Below are 21,195 nucleotides of genomic sequence, written 5' to 3'. Positions count from 1 at the left end.
TGCCAGTTCCGTGGCGTCCGCCTCGTTCCATTTGCGCACAGATTCCCCTGACACCTCGCCCTCGCCCTCGCCCACCGGGACCGCCAGCCTGTCGTGTAATTCTCCCTCTTGTCTGTCTCCCTCTCTCGGTGACGTTGCCCCCAGCCTTGTCCGGAGACTGCTCCGTCTGTCATCTTTGACTGGCCCCGGGCCCCGGGCAAAGGGGTTGAAATTAACGAGGGCGACGAGACAGGGAGTTGTCCTGCCTGACACCGCCTTCTTTGGCCCAGATACCACATCTACAGGCATATCGGTGCGAGCTCACGTCCGTGTATCGTCGTTACTTTTCTGGGCTCTCTTCTCGTCCAATCCGTAAGGGGGGGGGAGCAGTGGCGTGTGCGCGCCCCAGACACCGGAATGCGTCACCTCGAGCACAAGACGACGACGTCTGCGGCTGCGGCCACGGCCACGGCAGGTTCTGTCATTTATGAGTCTCCGCTCAACCAAATATGACATTTATTCCGTCGACATCGACCTGGCCTAGGTACAGGTTGCTAGCAAAATATCGACACGCCGGTCCCGGTTTGTACGCAGCAGAACCGGTCCAACATCGTCACCTCATTTGACAAGCTTGCAGCCCAACATCAAACACCTCTCCAAATCAGAATGCTATGCCATGCTGTGAAAATCAGTCGCCAACGCCGGGTAACCATACGCGTCACACACCGGGTACGCTAGGTCCACAAATCCATCTACAACGACAACTACTTCCCAGGTAGCCTGGCCTTCCAACGAGGTGCCTTCTTGCCTCGTCTGATCCGCTGTGTCCTTGACCCCAAGGTTCCAGGTTGCGCTGAGACGGTGAGATAAACAATGAGGGGAGTAAACCAAGTCGTGACTTTTGTCTTCCATCATGGTCAAAGCCCACGTGGAAACACCACTGGGCCAACATCTATGATGCCTCCTTTGCATCAGACTCCGCTTTTGGCTCCTCCTTGGCCTCAGAAGACTCTGTTATTATTTCAGGCGTAGAGTCTTCCTGTTCCTTGTCCTTTGCTCTTGTCTCCTCGGAAACTTGGCTGCTGTCGACGCACTCTGTTGGCAAACTGTCTGAATGCTGCACTGGTGGCTCTTCCAATATTTCTTCTTGTGGTGTCATGGGTCTCCGGACTGGTGTGCTGGTCCCTGGAGCATCTGCCACATGATAGCCCGACAACCTCAGAGAGCTGGCCCGCGAATGGCCCACACGCTGTTGGTCCCCTCGGTTCATTTCGGAATCCCAAAGAGGAATGTCCTTGGAGCTCCAAGATGCCCGGTGCACACGAGCAGCCCTGGGGAGGCTGCTGACTGAAAATCTCGAGCTGGCACTGTTTGCTCGACTCCGACGTCCACCGGCCCCGACACCAGTGATTGTCATGTTGTGCGGATCCAAGTCCGGAAACTTATCAACGTCTTCGTCTTCTATTTTGGGCGCACGCCGCACCTCTCGGACTGCAAAGATGGCCTCCTGCGGCCCCTCACCCATCTCTTCCTTGTTTGATTTTTTTGGTCTCGACGGGATGTCGTCGGCCCGGGCTTCTGCGTGCTCAAAATAATTAATGCGAATCTGCTGCAAAGTCTGGGGGAATTCTTCTCGATTCCTCGACAGTGACATCCACGTCGAAATCACCCCTAAAATGATCAATATCAAGACTGCCACCGCCACAAATCCCTGAACGACGATGATGATAATGCCAAGCACCGTCGCGACGATTCGACTGATGGAAAACGCAGGCAGAAAAGCTATCGACAGGCCAGTGGTTAAAATCTTGGAAATCGATAGCATCCAAACAGCGACTGCGGTATTGCGATTGCTTTCGAAGGGGTTCAGTTTCATGATGACAACGAGTGCAATAATGTCAAATATGAACAGACCGTAAACTTGTGCCAGCGGCGAACGTGCTGCTCCGCCGATAAAGCATGCTCGGATGAACTGGTAACCAAGGTAAACCGCAAAGAACCACCATCGTGATCGTCGGTATCGGACTGATAGCCAACCAAATCTCTTGATATATCCTTCGTCCAGATGAACAGAGTCCCTGTTGGGGTCGTCGGCGATGTACTTGATCTTGACGAATGGCAAAGTGGCCAACAGGTACGGTCTATGGCTTGGCTCCTCCTCGCCGATCTTGCTCTGTCTTGTCGTCGCAATGAATGGGACTTTGCCGAAAACCGTGTCCCGTTCGAAACGCAGACTATCCGGCCCGATATCGTACTTTCCATGGCGAAGGCGGAAGTAGCATGCATAGACCGTGACCCCCCCCACGCCCAGCAGGAATATTAGCCAGACAATGGCCGCAACAGCAGTCGGTCCAGCAGATCCACGAAGCGAAAACTGGTACATGGCAAGGGTCATGACGGTGAAGAAGGCAATGAAGAGTGTTCGAAGGAGAGCTGAGGCCGTATAGTCCCAGACGTGCGAACGGAAATAGTCAAAGCCATCAGTTTTGAGCCACTTCAGTTTCACCAAGACATCCAAACTCAGCTTCACTGCCACGACGAAGCATGCCACGGCAGCCACAACAACCAGCAGCCATATGATGGAGATGATGAATGCTTCATCAGGTGGGATATTAACCGCGGACAATGTCCCACCGAAACCGGGCCAGGTCCCTGGCATGGGCATTCCGGGGGTCCTCGGGTGGCCGCCCCAAGTGTAGTCATACGGATCGCTTGCATTGTATGCATTTCGCCGAGCGAGAGCTTTTGACGCGCCAACACCACCTTGGAGCAGGGACGCAGCAAACAAAGACCGGCCGTAGATCTGTTGTGACAGCCCGCCGCCGTTATTGATTTGGACAGAGCCAGCACCACCTACCTGGGTGATGTTGACGTCGTTGCCGGTGAAGGAGCTCACTGAGCTCACGATTTGATTATTCGCAAACATGCCTGCTGTCCATGCAAAGTTGCTCCACCAAGCGGGAAGAACGCTAGGCCAATTGACAGACAGGGCGCCAGAGAAGAAGATGGTCTGAAAAGTCTCGAAAATGACGAGGACCGAGAATGAATGTGCATAGTGAACACGCATGTGTGGGATACTCAGGCCATATATGGCAGTGGCGAACGATGCCAGCACAGCCATAAACACCATGACTCCAACGAATGACGCCACGGCTTCCGGCTGCGAAAAAGTATTGCCGTTGGTCATGGCAGCTTGGAAACACCCGATCTCGGTTTGTGTGGAATTCGCAAATATTTGCAGACGAGCCAAGCCCTCCAAATCCGGAATTCCCAATGCAATCGACGGAATGCCAGATACGTCGTGTGGCGCAAGGGGAATGGCTGCAAATGCTGTGATGGGTACTGAATTGTTCAACGGGCACATGCTATGGATGTTGGCCTTGCACGGATCATATGTCATGTTGAATCTATTCTCCCCATACGCTTCGACCGAGATGTGAACTACCGCATAGAAGGAGTGTTAGCGTTGACACAATGTCTAGAACGGAGCAGCTGATGAAGAGCAGGTTGCCATACGAATGAGGTTCTCCTTATGGATGTTGGTGGTTCCGTCGAGGTGAAATAGGACCGTGAGATTATCGGCATAGTATGCGGCATCAAACTTGGTGACATTGAACAAGCTCTGCCCACCAAGACAGTCATCGAAGTCACCCGTATACAGGGCAGGATATCGGCTGACGTCAAGCTCACGCTTGACGCCATCAAGCCCTAATCCCTGGATATACACGGGCTCCCGCTCGTTGGCCGTCGCGAAAGGGCAGGAGAGCAAGATCAGCAACGATAAAAGAGCCACCGCCGGGAATCGTAATCGTAATCGCGGCATTGTGTCGTAGGCGTAAGGACGGAAGACTGATGGCGCGTCGGACTCGACACGGGAGGTATTCTCGCGAGGCCCAGGGCCCCTTCTGGGTCACGATGGCGGGCGTGACGGCTCTCCCGACGCCAAGGAGAGATGGCAATGTAGATGGATGTCAAGACCTCATCCGCAGCGGGTTTAGTGTTGGCAAGGTGCAGTCGTAATATCCGCCAGCGGACAGCGCAAGACGTGAAATGGCAAAAAAAGGTCCAAGCATGAAGCGAATTGTCTCGGATTGATGTTGAAGGCAGTCGAGATGTTGTCTCGGCCGGCAGGCGCTACCGCTGCGGAGCGTCGGTGGCTCCAATCTCAAGTCTCGAGCTCGGAAAACTCGAGAGCGAACAAGAAAACAACGGCACGCTTTCACTCGCCACGACGCCTGCTTGCCCTCGAATCGGCTCCGATCGATGATGCCAAGCAGATTGCCTGATGGGTTGCACGAGAGGAGGAGGTGGCCGTTTGAGACGGTTGAGACGGGCGGGCAAACCCGTACTCTTTGGGCATCCTAGCCGCATTTACCTACCCATGCCGAAGCACACAGCGCGGGACCAGCATCACAAAAAGATTGATGAGAATATGCTTTGAACGATGCATGAAGTGGATCTTGGCCAGTTGTCCTTGAACAAGATTGACCGGACTAGGCTGGGCACCCAAAACACCGCACCGCACCGCGACGTTGAAAGCCAAACGCACAACGGTCTTGGCAAACTGTCCTAAAGGATGACTCGAATCATCTTGGTCAACAACACAGCCATCAGCCATCAGCCATCAATCTATTAGCATCTGCATACGCATCAGCATCAACCGGAGAGGCGGATTGGTTTTTCAAATGCTATCCTGCAGCTCGGATCTCAATGCCGCGGCCATGGTGCACACTGCACAGCCCTCCCAGACACCAGACGAGAAAAGTCAGATGCACAACGAACCAGGCACAATCGGCAAGTGTCTCATCAGTCCCAGGCAGAGTTACACGACCACTGACTAGTCATAGCGCCACCGCCGGAAAGAGAGGCTGAACTGTTCTCATCTCATCACTCGGCGCCAGCAACCTGGCCGACAAAGCAGCCTTACGAGTTCTTGCGGGCTGGACGAAACAACCCCCCTCCCCGTTCCTTGACCTTTCGGGAACGGGGGCAAGCTTTGTTTCCTTGACCACAAATCGTGCGCTAATGCAACAAGATGGTGGGAAACGTGGGACCAGTCGCCCTGGTATTGGCGGGGTGTGGCTTATCCCTGGTCCGACAGAAGCCAGCTGGAACTCTGTGGCATTAACGTTATCACACACACAAAGAGCAGGTCACAGCGATGATCGGGTCCGGCAGCTCCGGCAGAAAAAGACAGTCTCCTGGTGGCGCCGAGCCGCGAACGCTTCTCGAATCTGCCTTGTCCAAATCTGAAAACCGCGGCAGCGACCGGAGGCTCAAGATTCCGGCGTGTCAATTGCTGAACGATTTCAAGAAGACGACCGACTATACGAGTCCGTCATTTGCACTTGAGGCTTCACGAGAAGCCTTTCGGATATTTGGCAGTGGGCACCCAGCTCCAGCCAGATGAGGAAATCGATGCAGTTGTCAGGCACAAATACTAGTTATTTTCTGGGCTATTCTCTACTCGGGCAACAAGGTGCACTACGGCTCCAGCTGCCCACGTCCGCACGTCTCTTTGTTTGCGTCACCGCGGCGCACTTTATTTGGAGCTATGATCGCAATTTGGACCACGCACAGGCAGATCGGGGCAAGATCGGCTGCCCTTGAAATAGAATAAACTTCAAACACGCCAGGAAGTGCGGTCGGCTTGTAGGGAGAGTGGCTTGCATCAACGGCTCCATGGTGTGTCCATGTAAAAGAGAAGGCTGTGGAAATAGGTAGAGTGTGACTCTAGGTTTTGACGATTGCGGGAGCTCAACAAAGCTAGCCGCATATGAGCAAGTCAGAATTCGAGACGAAGACGCTGTGAGACGAGCCATCGGGACTGGGTGAACGACAGATATCAGAGTTTCTGTCGAATAGTTTGAGAAGACTGCTGGTCGAATGTACAAGTCAAGCTGCGGAGAAAATTTAGGGTCCTAAGCAATGCAACCCACATGCATAGCAATAAGATATACGAAACAGCGGGTACATGCTCACGTGGAAATTTATCCGAGTAAGGGTAGATCAATATATAGTAGTACGTAACCACTTCCAGGGTTGGATTTTGTGTTGCGAACTTGCGATACTTCACTGTGGGGAAATCGTGGATCACCTGGACCGCCGATGGGCCGAAGCGAAGGGAAGGCAACGGTAGTTCACGGTAGACGAAACTCAAGTCCCCGGGCCCCATCGCAGCAATAGGAGAGAGAATAGAGGAAGAAGTGCAACTCGACAGGCAACATATCTGATCCAGTCAGAGCACCAACGTGGATGATGACTATCGACCTGTATCTGCCTTCAAGCCGTTGCGAGTGGAGTGATGGTGGAGATGCCTGCGGCCGACAATCCGACTCCGATCCTCCGGTACCTCGCGCGAAGCCGGGCAGCCAGCCCCACTTGATGTCTGGCGAGAGCGTGGCCGGCCACGCCACAAGGACCTACATACAGCAGCAAAACCTCGAATGGGTGTAGCAATGAGCGAGGGACTGGTTGGGGTCCGTGGAAACTTGCATTGAAACTGCAGCTGCTTAACCCGAGGATAGGATGGAAGTTAGGAGAGTGCAGCCGGTCGGTCGGGCAGCCGACTGTGCGGGAGACCCAGAAACAAGGTGTGATCAGACCTTCCCCGACTCAGAGAGACCTGCACAAGTTCCCTCGTTCCTTCCGCATGGAAACATTGAGTCTTGACAAGTTCGCTTGAGTCGAGTGCTCAATCCCCAGCTCGAGACGTGTATACGAATGGGAAAAAACTTGTCCAACCGATACTTTTCAAAATGGCTCATTTCCGCCTGGGAATTATTCGAGCATCCTTGGCGGACTAGGCTAGGAGTTCCGTCGGCGATCACGTCATCGTCAGGGACCGACCGGCCCCGAAAAAAAAACCCCTTCCCACCCTCTTCTGCGACCTACCAGCGGATGGAGGCCAGGAGGTGACAGCCAAGTTGGCGGCTTGGAGTCTACGGGAGCAATGCCATGGGCTGGCTCGTCGTGAAGAAGCAGCACAAGACGGGCGGCAGGTGAACACAGGATTTCGGAGATAAGTCCAGCCCGACGTGCTGTTTTGAATCTCGCACCCCAATCACTCGAGTCCATCCTGACTTCTAGAAGTTCACCCACAGGAACCAGCGTGGCGCAAACTTGAGCAGTTTAAGAAGTCGGACCCCCTTCTACATGGGACGCATTCCGAAGTTCTGCTTTCTCATTCGATGCCCCAGACACCGAGCGGCTCGTCTTATACCATTTTCACGAGATCCCCCGCCATTGCGTGATCGCCCGTGTGGGCCTGGCTTCAACTTCCGAACAGCTCCGAGTCCGGGTGCCCGGGTTGAATTTGCAATACGGAGTAACTACTGGTTGCTAGCGTAAGGTCCCTCGCTCGGTTCCTCCATAGTGCGACTGCCCGAAAACTTGCTCCTTCATCCCTCATTCTTGCTTGTCTGTCTCTGCCACTGGGTGCCAATTGGAACATTACTATAGCGCCTGCAGTTCAGCACATTCCAAGAAAACATGGCAAACGCTCCGCACGGTGGTGTCCTCAAGGACTTGTTTGCTCGCGATCTGCCCCGCCAGGCCGAGCTGCGCGAGGAAGCAGAGAGATACCCCGCCATCGTCTTGACAGATCGTCATCTCTGCGATCTCGAGCTGATCCTCAACGGCGGCTTCTCTCCCCTTGAAGGTACGTCTTTGGAGGCGTCGCTGGGCGGCGACTACCGACCGCACCTCGCATTTGCGACACCTTGCGCCAGAAAGAAGCAATGTACTGACCTCACTGTGCTAATATAGGTTTCATGACCGAAAAGGACTACAATGGGTGAGACTTGAAATGACCATTGCGCTACGAGTGCTGGATTCAATCTGACCATTTCACCTATAGAGTAGTCGAGAACAACCGTCTTGCCGACGGCGCTCTTTTCAGCATGCCCATCACCCTGGATGTGAGCCAGAAGCAGATTGATGACCTGGGCATCACGACTGGCGCTAAGCTGACGTTACGTGACTCCCGGGATGACCACAACCTGGCCATCTTGACAGTTGACGACGTTTACCGACCAGACAAGTAGGCTTCCCCTAGGTGCCTTGTCACTCGGCTTCCCGATAAATGTACTAATTCGAAAATGTAGGGTCAAGGAGGCCAAAGAGGTCTTTGGAAGCGATGACGACACCCACCCCGGTATCAAGCACCTATTTAGTGTTTCTAAGGAGTTCTACCTTGGTGGCAAGCTTGAGGCTGTCGCTCGCTTGGAGCACTATGACTTCCTCGACCTCCGCTGTAAGTCTGCATAGCTCTCTTTGCTGTGCTGTCACGCTGTAAGCTAACTGACTGATCAAGTTACCCCTGCCGAACTCCGGTCCCATTTCAACAAGCTCGGCTGGCAAAAGGTCGTTGCTTTCCAGACCCGAAACCCGATGCACCGTGCTCACCGCGAGTTGACAGTTCGCGCTGCTCGCTCTCAGCAGGCAAACGTCCTCATCCACCCCGTCGTGGGCATGACCAAGCCTGGTGACATTGACCACTTCACCCGCGTCCGAGTTTACAAGGCACTTTTACCAAGATACCCCAACGGTATGGCTGCTCTGGCTCTTCTGCCTTTGGCAATGCGCATGGGTGGGCCTCGCGAGGCTTTGTGGCATGCTGTGATCCGAAAGAATCACGGTGCAACCCACTTCATTGTCGGCCGTGACCACGCTGGCCCTGGCAAGAACAGGAACGGAAAGGATCACTACGGCCCTTATGATGCACAGAAGCTCGTGCAGCGGTACCAGGAGGAGCTGGGTATCAAGATGGTCGAGTTCCAGGAGATGATCTACATCCCGGACAAGGACGAGTACATGCCCGCCAACGAGATCCCCGAGGGTACTCGAACCATGAACATTTCCGGAACTGAGCTCCGAAACAGACTCAAGACGGGCAAGGAGATTCCTGAGTGGTTTTCGTACCCCGAGGTTGTCAAGGTTCTTCGGGAGCAGAACCCATTGCCGCGAGAGAAGGGCTTCACCGTTTTCCTGACTGGATATCAGAACAGTGGCAAGGACCAAGTCGCTCGTGCCCTACAGACTACTTTGAACCAGGGCGGCGGCCGGCCAGTGTCCATGTTGCTTGGGGAGACGGTCCGATCGGAGCTGTCGTCGGAGCTGGGCTTCAGTCGACAGGATCGTGACCTCAACATCTCTCGAATTGCGTTTGTTGCCTCTGAGCTGACCAAGGCGGGCGCTGCTGTGATTGCCGCTCCCATTGCTCCATTCGACCAGGCCCGTACGCAGGCTCGCGAGCTCATCGAGAAGTCTGGCCCCTTTTTCTTGGTCCACGTGGCCACTCCCCTGGAGTACGCTGAGAAGACGGACCGACGCGGCATTTACAAGCGTGCCCGTGCTGGCGAGATCAAGGGCTTCACGGGCGTCGACGACCCTTATGAGGTTCCTTCCAAGCCCGATCTCACAGTTAACTTGGAGACGCAGAATGTTCGATCTATTGTTCACGAAATCATTCTGTTGTTGGAAAGCCGCGGGCTACTGGACCAAGTGTGAGGCTTCTCATGAAGTAGGAAGTTGACGATGGCCTTTTGGAACAGGTCGATGTGCGTGCTTGACAATGACATGGGAGGGGAAGACGAGGGAAGCATTTTTTATGGCGTTTGGAATTGTGGGCGCGTTACCCTACGAAATGGTAGCAAGACATGGAACAAGAAAAATAGACAAGAGAAGAAGATGTCAAGAGATGCCTAGGGACTGTGTGCGTGGTTGGTTGGATTTGAGCACTTTGTTGAGAGGATGGGCTGGGCATTTTAGTGCATCTGAATAGATACCTCAGGTACTTTGCACTTGTACAGATGGAACTCTGCATTAAAAATAGAGCTGTTACAGATGGATAAAAAACAGAGACCGAGGACAGTCTGGAGGCTGGGCGCCTAAGCCGATGGATGCATTAATGAAGTCGGTACTCCGTAGTCGGCATGTGCGTGGAGCAAAGCGGGGATTCGATTAATTTCGGGGCACATTGAGCACCTGTAGACGAGATTTCGGCCGGAGCGGGAGCGGGTGAGTGTGGTGTGGTATTGCTGGCGACGACGACACGGTTTTGGGTTGCCCTGTAAGTTAGCTTGTAGCTGGTTGGAATCGGGCATGCGTGGGCTGCTCGGGGTGATGGAGGGTGATGGCTTTATCCGATGACGAGGCAAAGACAACGGTGGTCGGGCGAGTTACTCACTCGGTGGCCTGAGGTGAAGGTGGTTGACTGGTTCGCGGTGCAAACACGTAGCTGCTGGACAGAGAGACACACAGAGATGGTTTGGGCGCCAAACGGAGCAGGGCGCCCGACGAGACGATGAAAGGACAAGTTTGAGGCATGTGCTGCGTGTTTGTGTTTGTTGGGCTGCTGTCCAGGCTAGGTAGGGGTCTCGTTTTTTTTTTTTCTCTTTTTTGGAGGTCGGCGGTCTTTGTCGACTGGTGGGCCCTTGGGGCATCGCTGAAACGGATCAATGAGGAGGGACGGCGAGCCGCGACGCTGCACGTGCGACAGGCAGGCAGGCTACGTTGTTGACGGACTGCCAGCTGCCAGCTGCCAGCTCCCAGCTCCCAGCTGTCAACTGCACGGGGAGTAGGCAAGTGCAGTTGTTGTTGTTCGATGCTGGAGCTGCTGTGTGTTCTGCCGTCCCGCCATCTCAGCTTTTGTGTCTTGTGCGGCATCTCTTGATTATTCACCTCTCCATCTTTCCTTCCAACTCTTTTCTGTGGCTTGTTCCGTCCCCCATCTCCAACGGCGTCACCCCCCGTCCCACAGTTGGGGCCTCAAAAGCACACCGCATCCCGATTCCTCGCGCTCCCAACGTCCCGCATCCATCCATGTTGCCATCTAATCACTAGTCCCAGCCTGCATCTAAAAGTCACTAGTCTCGCCACACCCACATTCCTAGTGAAGTCATCGGTGCCTGAGCTCGACGAAATCCCACCCGACCATACGTTTCTCATCTCGTTGTCTCCTTCATTCGCCCGCAGTGACTGCATACGAATCCTCGACTGGCGCCTCAGGCCCTCCGTGTGTGCTGGGACCCGAATTCTTCGCTCACTGCTGTCGTCACCCAGCCGCTTGGCCACTTGGTGGGGCCCAATGCTGAAGCATGCCTTCAAAAGACCGTGACGTCGACTTGGACTCTGTCGCCGACGAGGGCCACCGCGACAGGACCCGACACTCCAAGTCGGAACGGAGCAAAACAGATCGAGACAGGGACAAGGACAAGGACAAGGACCGTCAACGCGAACGTCGTCACCACCGATCTTCCAGGTCCTCGGCTTCGCGCAGTAAGCTTGGCACAGATGACAGTGAGGCCTCTACCAGGCGGCATCGCGACAAGGATCGAGACAGAGATCGTAAAAGAGACGAGGACAAAGACAAAGCTGACAACGAGCCCCGAGAGACAAACGGTTCCGCCAGCGATATAACCGCAGAAGCCTTCACCCTCGACAGGCCACGCATCTCTATGCCCTACCCAAGCTTCAGCAAGGCACACTGCAAGGAAGCTGTCATGAGCCGTGACGACTTGGGTGGCCGACAAAAGTCGAGCCTTTCAAACCCCCCAACCCCTGAACCCACCGACATTGGCGAGAAGGACAGGAGGTCAAGGTCCGCAGAACTGCACAGAACATCGTCCACCGCCGACAGAGGCTCCAGACCACCCACCCCTCCCGAGACCGATGTCTCTGCAGACAAGAGGAGGGCTGCTGATGATATCAAGGGCCCTAGCGGTGGTCGCTCCAGGTCTACAGCCTCTGCCCTTCCCAGATCCGCATCCCACAACGATGATCGATCCAAAATCAGCAGAAAATCTGCTTCGTCCAGCCAAGCTACCTACATCAAAACACGCGAGCACAAAACACGCGAGCACAAATCACGCGAGCACAAATCACGCGAGCACAAATCACACGAGCACAAATCACACGAGAAACTTCGTTCCTCTGGCTCCGTGAGGTCAAGTTCGTCACGCCATTCTACGAGGAGATCGGACTCTACTAGGTCTAGTTCCCAGAGGGTAGGGTCTCGAGACGATGGATCCTCGCCGTCGAGCGTCCCAGATTCCTCCCCGCAAACGCCAACCCAGTCTGCAAGGTTTCCCTCCCATATGTGCGACGATGGCAAGCACCCAGCTTCAACCGACCTTGTGGACAGCGAACCGGCCTTCTCATCAAAGACGGCGACGCCAGCTTCCATGCCCGGCCCTCCTCCTCCGCCACCTCCTCCGCCCCCAGCAATCGATATCCACGACATCCCTCGGGTCGACTATCTGCTACAAAATGGCGGTCTGCCCTACCCCGTCCCTCGACACTTTTTATCAGTTTTGCCCCTTCAGAACACATCTCGAACATCGAACCCCCCTTTGACTGGATCCGACGTATTGTTTGCGCCGTTTCTCAACCTACTTGACCAATACTCCAACGTTTTGGTCAAGCAAGGCTCCATCGCAGTCGCAACGGGCCACCGATCGGTCGCTCGCCGTTTGTTGGACAGGTTGGAAAATGTCTTCTCACGGGACTTGCCGCCGCACGGCTGCGCATGCGTCATGTGCGATCGATCTCATGAGATACACAAGGGGCTTACATGGGGTGATGTGCTGGAATGGGTCAGTGGGCGCATTGAACTGCCAGACTGGCCGCCGTTTGACCTAGCTGAGATCGGAACCAAAGCCGCCGAGATCTCGGCAGAGGCGCCGCCACGGCCTGCATCGCCCGTGAAAATGGATCCGGACATCGCAGAAGAGTTCAGAGAACACTACCTTCGGCAGTCAAAGAAGGTCAGGTCGGCGGTGGATAGGTGGCTGAACAATACGAGCGAAACTCCGGCGCCACCCCCCCAAGACGTGGATGATGAGACGCTTGCATTTGCCATTCTGACAAACATGGACGTTGGTGACCGCCCATTCTTCAACGCTCTGCTTTCTGGATCCCGGGAATTGAAGCCATCGACAAGAGCGCCTACGCCAGTCCACAGGCCCCGGAACGACTTCATCGTCAAGTCCGGCCTGTCCCTTCAACGCCTGTATCGTCTGCCGCAGGTCCCCCGAGATGCCGAAGCCGCCAGCTACTTGGTCAAGAACCCTCACACGCACGATTTGCTCGTCACTATTTCAAGTATTAATAACGCGGAGTGGGAGATTTTAACTTCTGGCCGGTTCGACGGCTTCCTCTGGTCAGGGGCGGATGCAGATGACATGCCTGCCGGGCTTGAATCTCGTGCTGAAACGCCGGCAAGCGGCTTTTTTGGCTCCCGATGCTCAGCGAGCCCGCAACCCAGAGGGCCATCAGCCACGGGATCCAGGACTACGACCCCATTCTCGCCATACTCTCGCGGCGCGACGCCTGCATCTTTTGTTAGCTTGGCATCTTCTGGGGTCCAGGGAAGTAACAGACAGCCCGTGTCAAATGACGAAGAAATGGAAATGGCAGCTATTGCTGAGATCGAACGAGAGATTTACGCAGGCATGGAGAGTTTGGAAGACGCGTTTGAAAAACTGCACCAAAAAGCAGAGATGGTACGAGCAGCTTTGCGGCAGCGAGGAGCCGCCCTCATGCAGAACTTGCAGAGCCGTCGTCGCATCGATGTGCTACCCACCCCTGGATCCGGCAACTCTCAGCACTCGGGATACGAGCGGCCGGCATGGGCTGTCGGCAGTGACGTCGAGGGTGCCAGTGACGATGACTGGGCCATGGACGACATGGACATCATGCCTGACGATTCTGCCAGCAACATCAGCAGCTCAAGACATCGACGACCCAAGCGCCGCACCGAGCGTCGCACGCCCGCCCCAATTGAAGAGGACGAGGAAGAATGATGAGGATGTCACGTACATTTCACTCCCCTGTTCAAGTGGTCCGAGTAAGGACGCTTACTTTTATGTAATTTTTTTTTTGAATTGCTCAAATATGGCCCCACCGCCAAATACCATCAAGTAACGATGTCTCCAATTGTCAGATACCATGTTTTTCTTTACTTCTTGACTTTAAAACTTTTACTCTTCTTTTGTTATTTGAGGATGGGCCAACGGGAAATGACAGACGTGTGTGTTGCTCGAGTCTGCATGAACAAGTGTTGTTTTGAGAATGGACGAGCATTGGACAGGAATACTCTAGAGGAGCTACTGCATTTGTCAGATTGGTGGAACTACAAACCCGGGAGATGGTACGGAGGGACGGTCTTCCGCGTACGGTGCATGGCTTGGCGTTGATAGCATAATGATGAATCCTGTTTCTATTCCGTGGACGCTCGCGGGATCCCACTCGACCTGCGATTTCGGGACTTGGCTCCGGGCGACTGTCGTCCATCATCTTTTCTTGGACTTCGCTTCTTGAGCGCCGCCCGGATTGGCGGCGTATAGCAGGTGCAGTGGGCGGTTCATAAACGCGGCAGACGCGCGAGAGTTGAAGGGATCAAGGATGCTACGGCAGGTCCTCCGTAAACGTGCGTTGAATTCGCCACCAGTCATTCATCTTGGCCGTTATGGAAGAGGACGGCCCCTGAGTCAACCACCATCTTCATACGTAGCACATTGTGCGAAGGGCACATGTCACAACCTATGCAGCCATTGCCTCTGTTGTACTTCACCAGATAGCATGGCGGGACGCCGTGTGGATCAATGCATACATCGGCAATTGCGCGAATCAATTACTTGGAGAAATCACCCGAGCAGTCGAGCCTTGGCGCTCTGCCAGGACATTGTGTATGTGTAGCTCCATACGACAAGGGCGACGCCGTGTAGAGGTTGATGAGCTACAAGATCCTAGTACTGTTGACCGACCTCGAAGCTCGGGTCCAAATACAAACTCCTAGATCGGTTTCCGGTTCCGATCTTGACCGGAAAGGGAGCAGCCTCAATGTGAGGGTGGTCCTGTTTTGACCAATTTCATCACATTTTCATAGTATCCCTCAACACCGCCGTACTTTTGAAGGATGGCGTGTATATCTATGTCAGAAGATGCCTTGCTTCGGCTGCGGCCCAGGATTCCGGTGTTCCTTGTGCTTGGAATGCGTAACATCTCAGTTTCTGGTTGCCACCCGCAATCTTCTGCAATCTGGGATACCCAGTCAACCAGTGAGGCATATGTTGACTTTGGCTTCGACTTGTCCCTCGGTGGGGGCGGCCGGTATTTCTCCCCAGCCAGACTGTGACTGCAGCAGGGAATCATGATGTAGGGACAGTGCGAAATTGTGCCGAGGATAGGTGTCCAGGGTGTCAGTTCGTCGGCGTGATTCGAAACGATGAATGTACCTGGTTTGAAAACTCCATCGTGAAGCGTGGTGGAGTGTAGGTGAGAGAGGTTGTCCGTGTCTTTAGGAGCTGATATTATGCTGGGGAATAAAAGCCTTTCTTCAAGAGATCTTCCAGACGGCGACGCACTTGTTGGAGTAGTGTAGTTGGCCCATGATTTTCGTGCTCGTGCATCAAAACCCCATCCGCTATAACCCTCTTGCGTAAGTAGATAGACGAGCAGACCGTTTCCACACCCAATATCAACGAAACCAGGGAACTCTTTGCCACTGTACATGTCAATCCATAGCTCTATCAGGAAGGCAGCGATGCCGAGGTCTTCAAACACGTGTTTACCAGGATCAGTGCTCTCAGCCCAGGCTTGGATCAGTCGGCGCGAGTATTTGCTCTTCAATTGCGCATATCGATTTTGAAATGTTGCCCTGGGTATGACGAGATCGTGATGAACCCTCTTGGCGTAACCCAGGACTGATCCCTCGCCATGTCGGTGAAGGACCTCGAGGAGATGAAAAGCAACTCGGCGCAGCTTAGGATCTACAAGGTCACCTGGTGAGCCCCCCAGAAAATGTACCGATATTGTGCCTGTACGTGAATTGTGGTTCCATTGGTGAAGGTGTGCAATTCCGCGGACCTTGGGGTGGTAAAAGGGAAGATCCTCCACAGACGCATGAGGGACATATATAACAAGAGATGTGGTGAGTATTTCCGGCTCATTCACAGTATGGAATGTACAGGTTTGGTTGAGTGGTTTGTCTCTCCTTTCACTCCTGGGGATCAATCGCCGTACCAAAGTGCGTTTCAGCGGTATGTGTGGGATTTGCCGAACGACGGGCTGAACTAAGTCAGACGCATCGTTAGAGCTATTTGCGGGGGTAAGTTCATCCAAGTTGCCGTCGTCGAACAAGATATCTGCGCGAAATAGCCAGGTCGAGTTGATGTTGGGATTGTGAACCATATTCATCATAATGCTAGAAAACAGGTCTGGCCCAAACGTACATGCGTGGCTGTAGTAGGGCACCCATACATCGGTTTCCGTGGTTGAATCCTCAAAATACGGCAGCGATGCTGGTGTCATCTCGTCTGGTTTAAATGGCATGATGAGCTGAGCGGCCGTCGACAGCCAAGTCCGCCAACGAGCTTGAACATGAAGTCGGTTTGCTTTCGCAAGGTGGCGCCGAAAGACGTGAGTGGTGGGTGGTCACAGCGGTAAGGAAATCGCCTTGGCCCACCGATCCGATCGCAAGGCGATGATGGCTACTGAGCAGCGTGATGGATGCATGTTGGAGATGCCGACCAGACCAGACCAGACTCACACTCGGTCGAAAAAAAATTAAAAAAAAAAAAAAAAGAAAAAAAAAAAAAAGAGGGCCGGCATATGACGGTGCGCCGGTGGTGGGACAGAGCGCAGTAAGCGGGGCTCGGAGCAAGAGCGGACAGAGAGTGAAGACGGAGTCGCAACAGTTGCAAACCCGACACGCCCAAATACTCTGATTTCTGCAGCCATACTTCTTGATGACTCGGGGCATCCGACACCGAAAGACGTCAACTCAGCAGATGTTGATGATGAAATGGCCGAATGAGTGCCCCGCGGCGTGGGCGGCGGTGGCAACAGCATCTGTCATGTCATGTCTCCTCTCCTTCCGCGGTATGGTCCTCGGCGTCCTGGGCTGCTCCTGCCGAGAGCCTCTCTTCTTTGCAAAGTTCGCCCATGACATGTACTCGCGTGGGTGAGAGCGCACAGAATGTGCTCGAGGACTTTGAAACTCACATTGCAAGGCTCGAAGAAAAGACTGGCGCAGATTCCATGTTCAGCGGGCGGGAGACGCGGCGGTGACGGCAGACTTTCTTTATCCTATTTCTTAGCATCTTGAATTTAGGCGCACGCTACTCCGTACCCTGTTGGATGACGATTGCTCGGCATTCCCCTAGGTTAAGCCTCACAAGTTGCAACTCGCCTGCTGGTGCCTGGAGCCTGGAGAGAAAACAATGGAAATCCATCAATCACCAAGTCAGATGCTGTCGAATTTTTGCAGCAGCAGCTGTTGGGTTTGGCCATCCTATCAGGCTCTGCCGTGATTGGCTGGCCATACTGAACACACTAAACCCGGTCGTCATGATCATAAATTAATAGCCGAACATGCCAGGCACAAACCTCTGTGCTGGTGCAGGTGTCTGGATCACGCCTGAAATCTGAGGCATCATGGCGCCTTATTCGCCAGCCGACTGGGAGGTGGGGCGCTTGGCATCTTCTGCGCCCGTTACTTCCTGCCCTCTGCACGTACCCGCCACTTGTCACTGGTTCCAAGCCGCTATACGGAGTAAGTCGCTGCGGTCTCCCGCCAGCTGCCGCCGTCTGTCACTTTAAGTACTTGAGAACGTACCTAGTACTTGCTTAGTACTTAGCACCCTACCACCAACCGCCCACCGAGTCCTGTCCACACAAGTCCGCTGCCCGCTACCCACGCAGGCCCCGTGTCCCCCCTCTTCCCTTCCTTCCCGTGTTCTCGCACACGCACGCGCACCACACGCACTCGGCGTGCCCCCCTCCCAAAAGGGCCCCAGCAAGTCTTCTCCCAATTTTCGCCCCTCCTCCCATCACCACCAATCCGGCCTCTTGTCGCAAACGCTCTTGTCAGCCCTTTGCCTTTCGCCACGCACATTTAAACCTTCCCTTCGCCAGCAGCTTCAATCCTCATCTCGGAATTCGTTTCTCCCATCACCCTCTGTTTCGTCTTCGTCTTCACGAACCTACGTCTCGTCAGAACAAACTTCACACAGCGAGGCATCCTGTAGCTACCGCCTTTCGCTGAAACACTCCGACCTCATCAACAAACCCATTTCCCACAGTCCCCCCTCAACGTCCGAGTTTATGTCCATCGAAAATCTTAAGACCTTTGGTATGTCGCTCTCTGGCCGTCCCTGCCGCTTCCCTCGGCCACGTTTCTCCCTCTTGCCTACAAACCCGCTTTTTCCAATCCCGTCAACCTGCGGCGTCGTCATTCTGCCAGCTCCGAGCCGTGCCACCTTCCCCCACGACGACGCCGCTCCGACTTTCCGCCTTGAAATGATGCTGACTTGACCCAACTACTAGACCCCTTCGCCGAAGCCGACGAAGATACAGGCGAGACTAAGCAGTCACAGAATTACATACATATACGTATTCAACGTACGTCTTTGCATGCACACGCGCTTCCCACGAGTCGCTGCGCCGCTACCTTGCGTGACAAAAGAAGGAAGCAGCAAATGCCGCAGGCACGCACCGTTACTGATATTCATTTATACAGAGCGTAATGGACGTAAAACTTTGACCACTGTACAGGGTCTCCCGAAGAAGTTTGACCAGAGGAAGATACTCAAGGTCATCAAGAAGAAGTTTGGTGCGTACAAGTCCCCTTGCGATCCGCTTTTTTTGGGCCGCCCATTCGTAGCGATCCTGGACTCGGACATGCTTACTAACAGCGCCCTTCCAGCCTGCAATGGCACTATCGTCAACGACACGGAAATGGGCGAGGTGATCCAGCTCCAGGGTGACCAGCGCAAAGATGTTCAAGAATTCCTCATCGACAAGAAGGAAGGCCTTGAGCTAGATGCCAAGACCATCAAAGTCCACGGTTTCTAAGCCAGCAATGCGCCGTTGCCCTGTCAGCTGCTTGCTCATCAAGATGCACCCGCTGACATAGAGGACGGCTTGGGACGAGAATGGTCCCCCGCGTATTGCGCCTCTTTCCAGATGTATCGATAGCTAGGGGCTCAACTCGACTCCAATCGAACTCGAGGACGACGGTCAACATCCACCGATCCGTGAGATTCTTGACTTTTTTTTTTAATTTTTGTTTATTTGTTTGTTGGTGAGGGGGGCCTCGGCAAGAGTGAAACGGAAAGCACGGCGGTCCGTTTTTCTCGAACCAGGGATGACCGAGGCTACGGGCCAAGTTTCCGCATGGCTTGTCAGTCGCTCGTTGATTTGTTTATTAGACAACCCCGGCCGTAGCCTCATACAGAGTAGTGAAATGGAAGTCGAAATTGAAAACCCAACAACCACGGGGCCACTTGCACAACCCAAGTCGCCATGGCCTAATTTGGGGGAGAAATGACGATGTGAAAGGAGTTGGGTACTCGCTCGTCCCTTCTTAATTATGCGCGTTCCTAAACGCCGTGATGCAGTTCTTTTATGGCGCTGCTGTGCAATGAGCCAAGGTATTCGACTTGTCAACAACGGTCAAGAACGGAGCGATGGGAGTCATGGACACCGTACAATGGGGTATTTTTAAGTCTGCACCGCCGGCCAACAAACGCCATGGCGACAACCGTCTTCTCGGGACACAGACTCCTCCTCCTCTTGCCTCTCTTGTATCCCGTCCCTGCCGCCTTTATCCTCTCCCTCGCAGTCAACCTAGAGCTCTGCTCGTTCGATAGACCCCTTGATTTGCACCAGCATATCATGTCCGTCGTTCCACAATTGTTTCACGTGTCCAGCCAACGGCATGACAGGGTAGTCTTGTTGAAACGAATGTATGTGTATCAGCAGAGTTACCATGCTAATGTAGCTTGCTATTGAAAAGACATTGACAGATGTTGACGTCTCCTTTCGTATGTTGATCTTTTGGTGTGTTATGTGGTAGCATACTGTGAGTGTCTTTGCTCGAGCGAGACGCGTTAGTCTGATTGATTGCGGGCAATGAGGAGTATATTGGGAGTTGGCATACAGTTGCGATGCCGACCCAGCCAGGAAGCATGAGTCGGGGGTCCTCAAAACCGCCGGCGAACAAGAGGACAATCATGGTAAGGTAGGCATTAACAGCATTGATGGTGAGCAAACGCACTATGGTTGCTTGTGGAGTGTAGTAGATGAGCCTATTGGAGAGTTAGCGCGACGGCAGAGTCGATCTGTTGCGTTGACAATGCGACGGACCATCGTGACATGAGGCAATCGGTAAAGAAGAAGGAGAGGTACCCGCAGGCAAAGCACTACACGTAGGGTCGTGATCAGCGAACAAGGCCTGATTGGCGTCTGGGGAGGTCCCAGTCACGAACCCATATTGTCGCCAGGGCACCTTCTGTCAGTGCAAAGGGGACGGCATCGTCACCACCGTCGCACGAGCCGGTTGTGCATTCGCGATTCGGTCGCACGACGAGAATTTGGTCGGGGCCAGGGAGAACTCGTAGCAGAAGCTGGAGGGCACATGGCAGACCCCACCAGAGCGCGGGAAGAATAGAGCAGAGTCGAAGGGCGAAGAGCCATGGGTGCCAGGGAGGAGGGACGTTGAGGACGACGGCGACTCGAGGCTGGAGGAGGGATGGGTGGACGGGCGGAGGGGACGAGGGCGAGGACGAGAAGGACGAGTCGATGCAGTGGTTGTGGGCGTGAGTGTGGCTTCCTTTGTGGTTGAGGTGAGAGGCGTCGTGATGTGAAGTCTCGGCGGCTGTGGGGACATGTATGAATGCTGAGGAAGACGCGGTGTTGGGCGGCGGGCGATTGGCGGACGATGAAGATGCGGTGGACGAGGCCCGGTGGTGAGGACGGGCCATCGCCATTGCACTCTCAGGCCATGGGCGAAAACGGGAGTGTCTGTGAGACTGAGGCTGAAAGCTGAAGCTGCAACTTGCTGGTCGACTGCTGGAGGGGGCGGGGGAGGCTAGACGGGTGCGTGATGGATGACGGAGGGGACGTCGGAGAGCGGAGAATCGGAGGTTGTTACTAGCTGTAGCTCGGCAGAAGAAGCACGCGAGCGTCACCGAGGGATGGGACGGGCTGGTTGGAGTCGTGGTTCCAAGGTTGATTGATGTGGCATCAATAGATTTCGAGGTCGGACGGGAGCGAGGAAGCAAGAGCAGACAGCCGGGCGAAGGCAGGGGCGGCCGGCCAGCAGGGCCGAGGGCGGAAGGGCGCCTTCCAGAAGGAAAGGGGCAGGGCGGCGGAGCCACCAGCTGACCTCGACAGGTTGGATGGATAGGGGCTGTTGTTGTTGTTGTTGGT

The 21,195-nt window shown here is 54.4% G+C and overlaps 6 protein-coding genes across 6 annotated transcripts; 3 read left to right on the top strand and 3 right to left on the bottom strand.

Moving 5' to 3' along the window:
- Positions 1-931: 931 nt before the first annotated feature.
- Positions 932-3,802, bottom strand: MAM_01755 (TRP-like ion channel; the record flags this gene model as incomplete). Its single annotated transcript, XM_040820554.1, has 2 exons — positions 932-3,420; positions 3,496-3,802. The coding sequence occupies 2 exons, from the start codon at positions 3,800-3,802 to the stop codon at positions 932-934; spliced, it is 2,796 nt and encodes a 931-aa protein (XP_040682042.1).
- A 3,668-nt stretch (positions 3,803-7,470) lies between these two features.
- Positions 7,471-9,489, top strand: MAM_01754 (Sulfate adenylyltransferase; the record flags this gene model as incomplete). Its single annotated transcript, XM_040820553.1, has 5 exons — positions 7,471-7,639; positions 7,747-7,774; positions 7,838-8,020; positions 8,085-8,233; positions 8,294-9,489. 5 exons carry the CDS (start codon positions 7,471-7,473, stop codon positions 9,487-9,489), a joined length of 1,725 nt encoding a protein of 574 aa, XP_040682041.1.
- A 1,589-nt stretch (positions 9,490-11,078) lies between these two features.
- MAM_01753 (uncharacterized protein) lies at positions 11,079-13,784 on the top strand (the record flags this gene model as incomplete). The annotated part of the gene is made up of 1 exon (XM_040820552.1): positions 11,079-13,784. The coding sequence occupies one exon, from the start codon at positions 11,079-11,081 to the stop codon at positions 13,782-13,784; it is 2,706 nt and encodes a 901-aa protein (XP_040682040.1).
- Positions 13,785-14,820: 1,036 nt separating this feature from the next.
- MAM_01752 (tRNA (uracil-O(2)-)-methyltransferase) lies at positions 14,821-16,314 on the bottom strand (the record flags this gene model as incomplete). The annotated part of the gene is made up of 1 exon (XM_040820551.1): positions 14,821-16,314. One exon carries the CDS (start codon positions 16,312-16,314, stop codon positions 14,821-14,823), a length of 1,494 nt encoding a protein of 497 aa, XP_040682039.1.
- Positions 16,315-18,087: 1,773 nt separating this feature from the next.
- On the top strand, positions 18,088-18,837 carry MAM_01751 (eukaryotic translation initiation factor eIF-1; the record flags this gene model as incomplete). The annotated part of the gene is made up of 3 exons (XM_040820550.1): positions 18,088-18,115; positions 18,310-18,384; positions 18,503-18,837. 3 exons carry the CDS (start codon positions 18,088-18,090, stop codon positions 18,835-18,837), a joined length of 438 nt encoding a protein of 145 aa, XP_040682038.1.
- A 992-nt stretch (positions 18,838-19,829) lies between these two features.
- MAM_01750 (N-glycosylation protein EOS1) lies at positions 19,830-20,753 on the bottom strand (the record flags this gene model as incomplete). The annotated part of the gene is made up of 4 exons (XM_040820549.1): positions 19,830-19,844; positions 19,925-20,072; positions 20,131-20,186; positions 20,253-20,753. The coding sequence occupies 4 exons, from the start codon at positions 20,751-20,753 to the stop codon at positions 19,830-19,832; spliced, it is 720 nt and encodes a 239-aa protein (XP_040682037.1).
- Between the last annotated feature and the right edge of the window lie 442 nt (positions 20,754-21,195).

Source organism: Metarhizium album, assembly GCF_000804445.1.
Source record: "Metarhizium album ARSEF 1941 chromosome Unknown scaffold_2, whole genome shotgun sequence".
Taxonomy (NCBI): domain Eukaryota; kingdom Fungi; phylum Ascomycota; class Sordariomycetes; order Hypocreales; family Clavicipitaceae; genus Metarhizium; species Metarhizium album.
The sequence above is the reverse complement of the archived record's forward strand: the minus strand, read 5'-3'. Positions and strand labels throughout refer to the sequence as shown.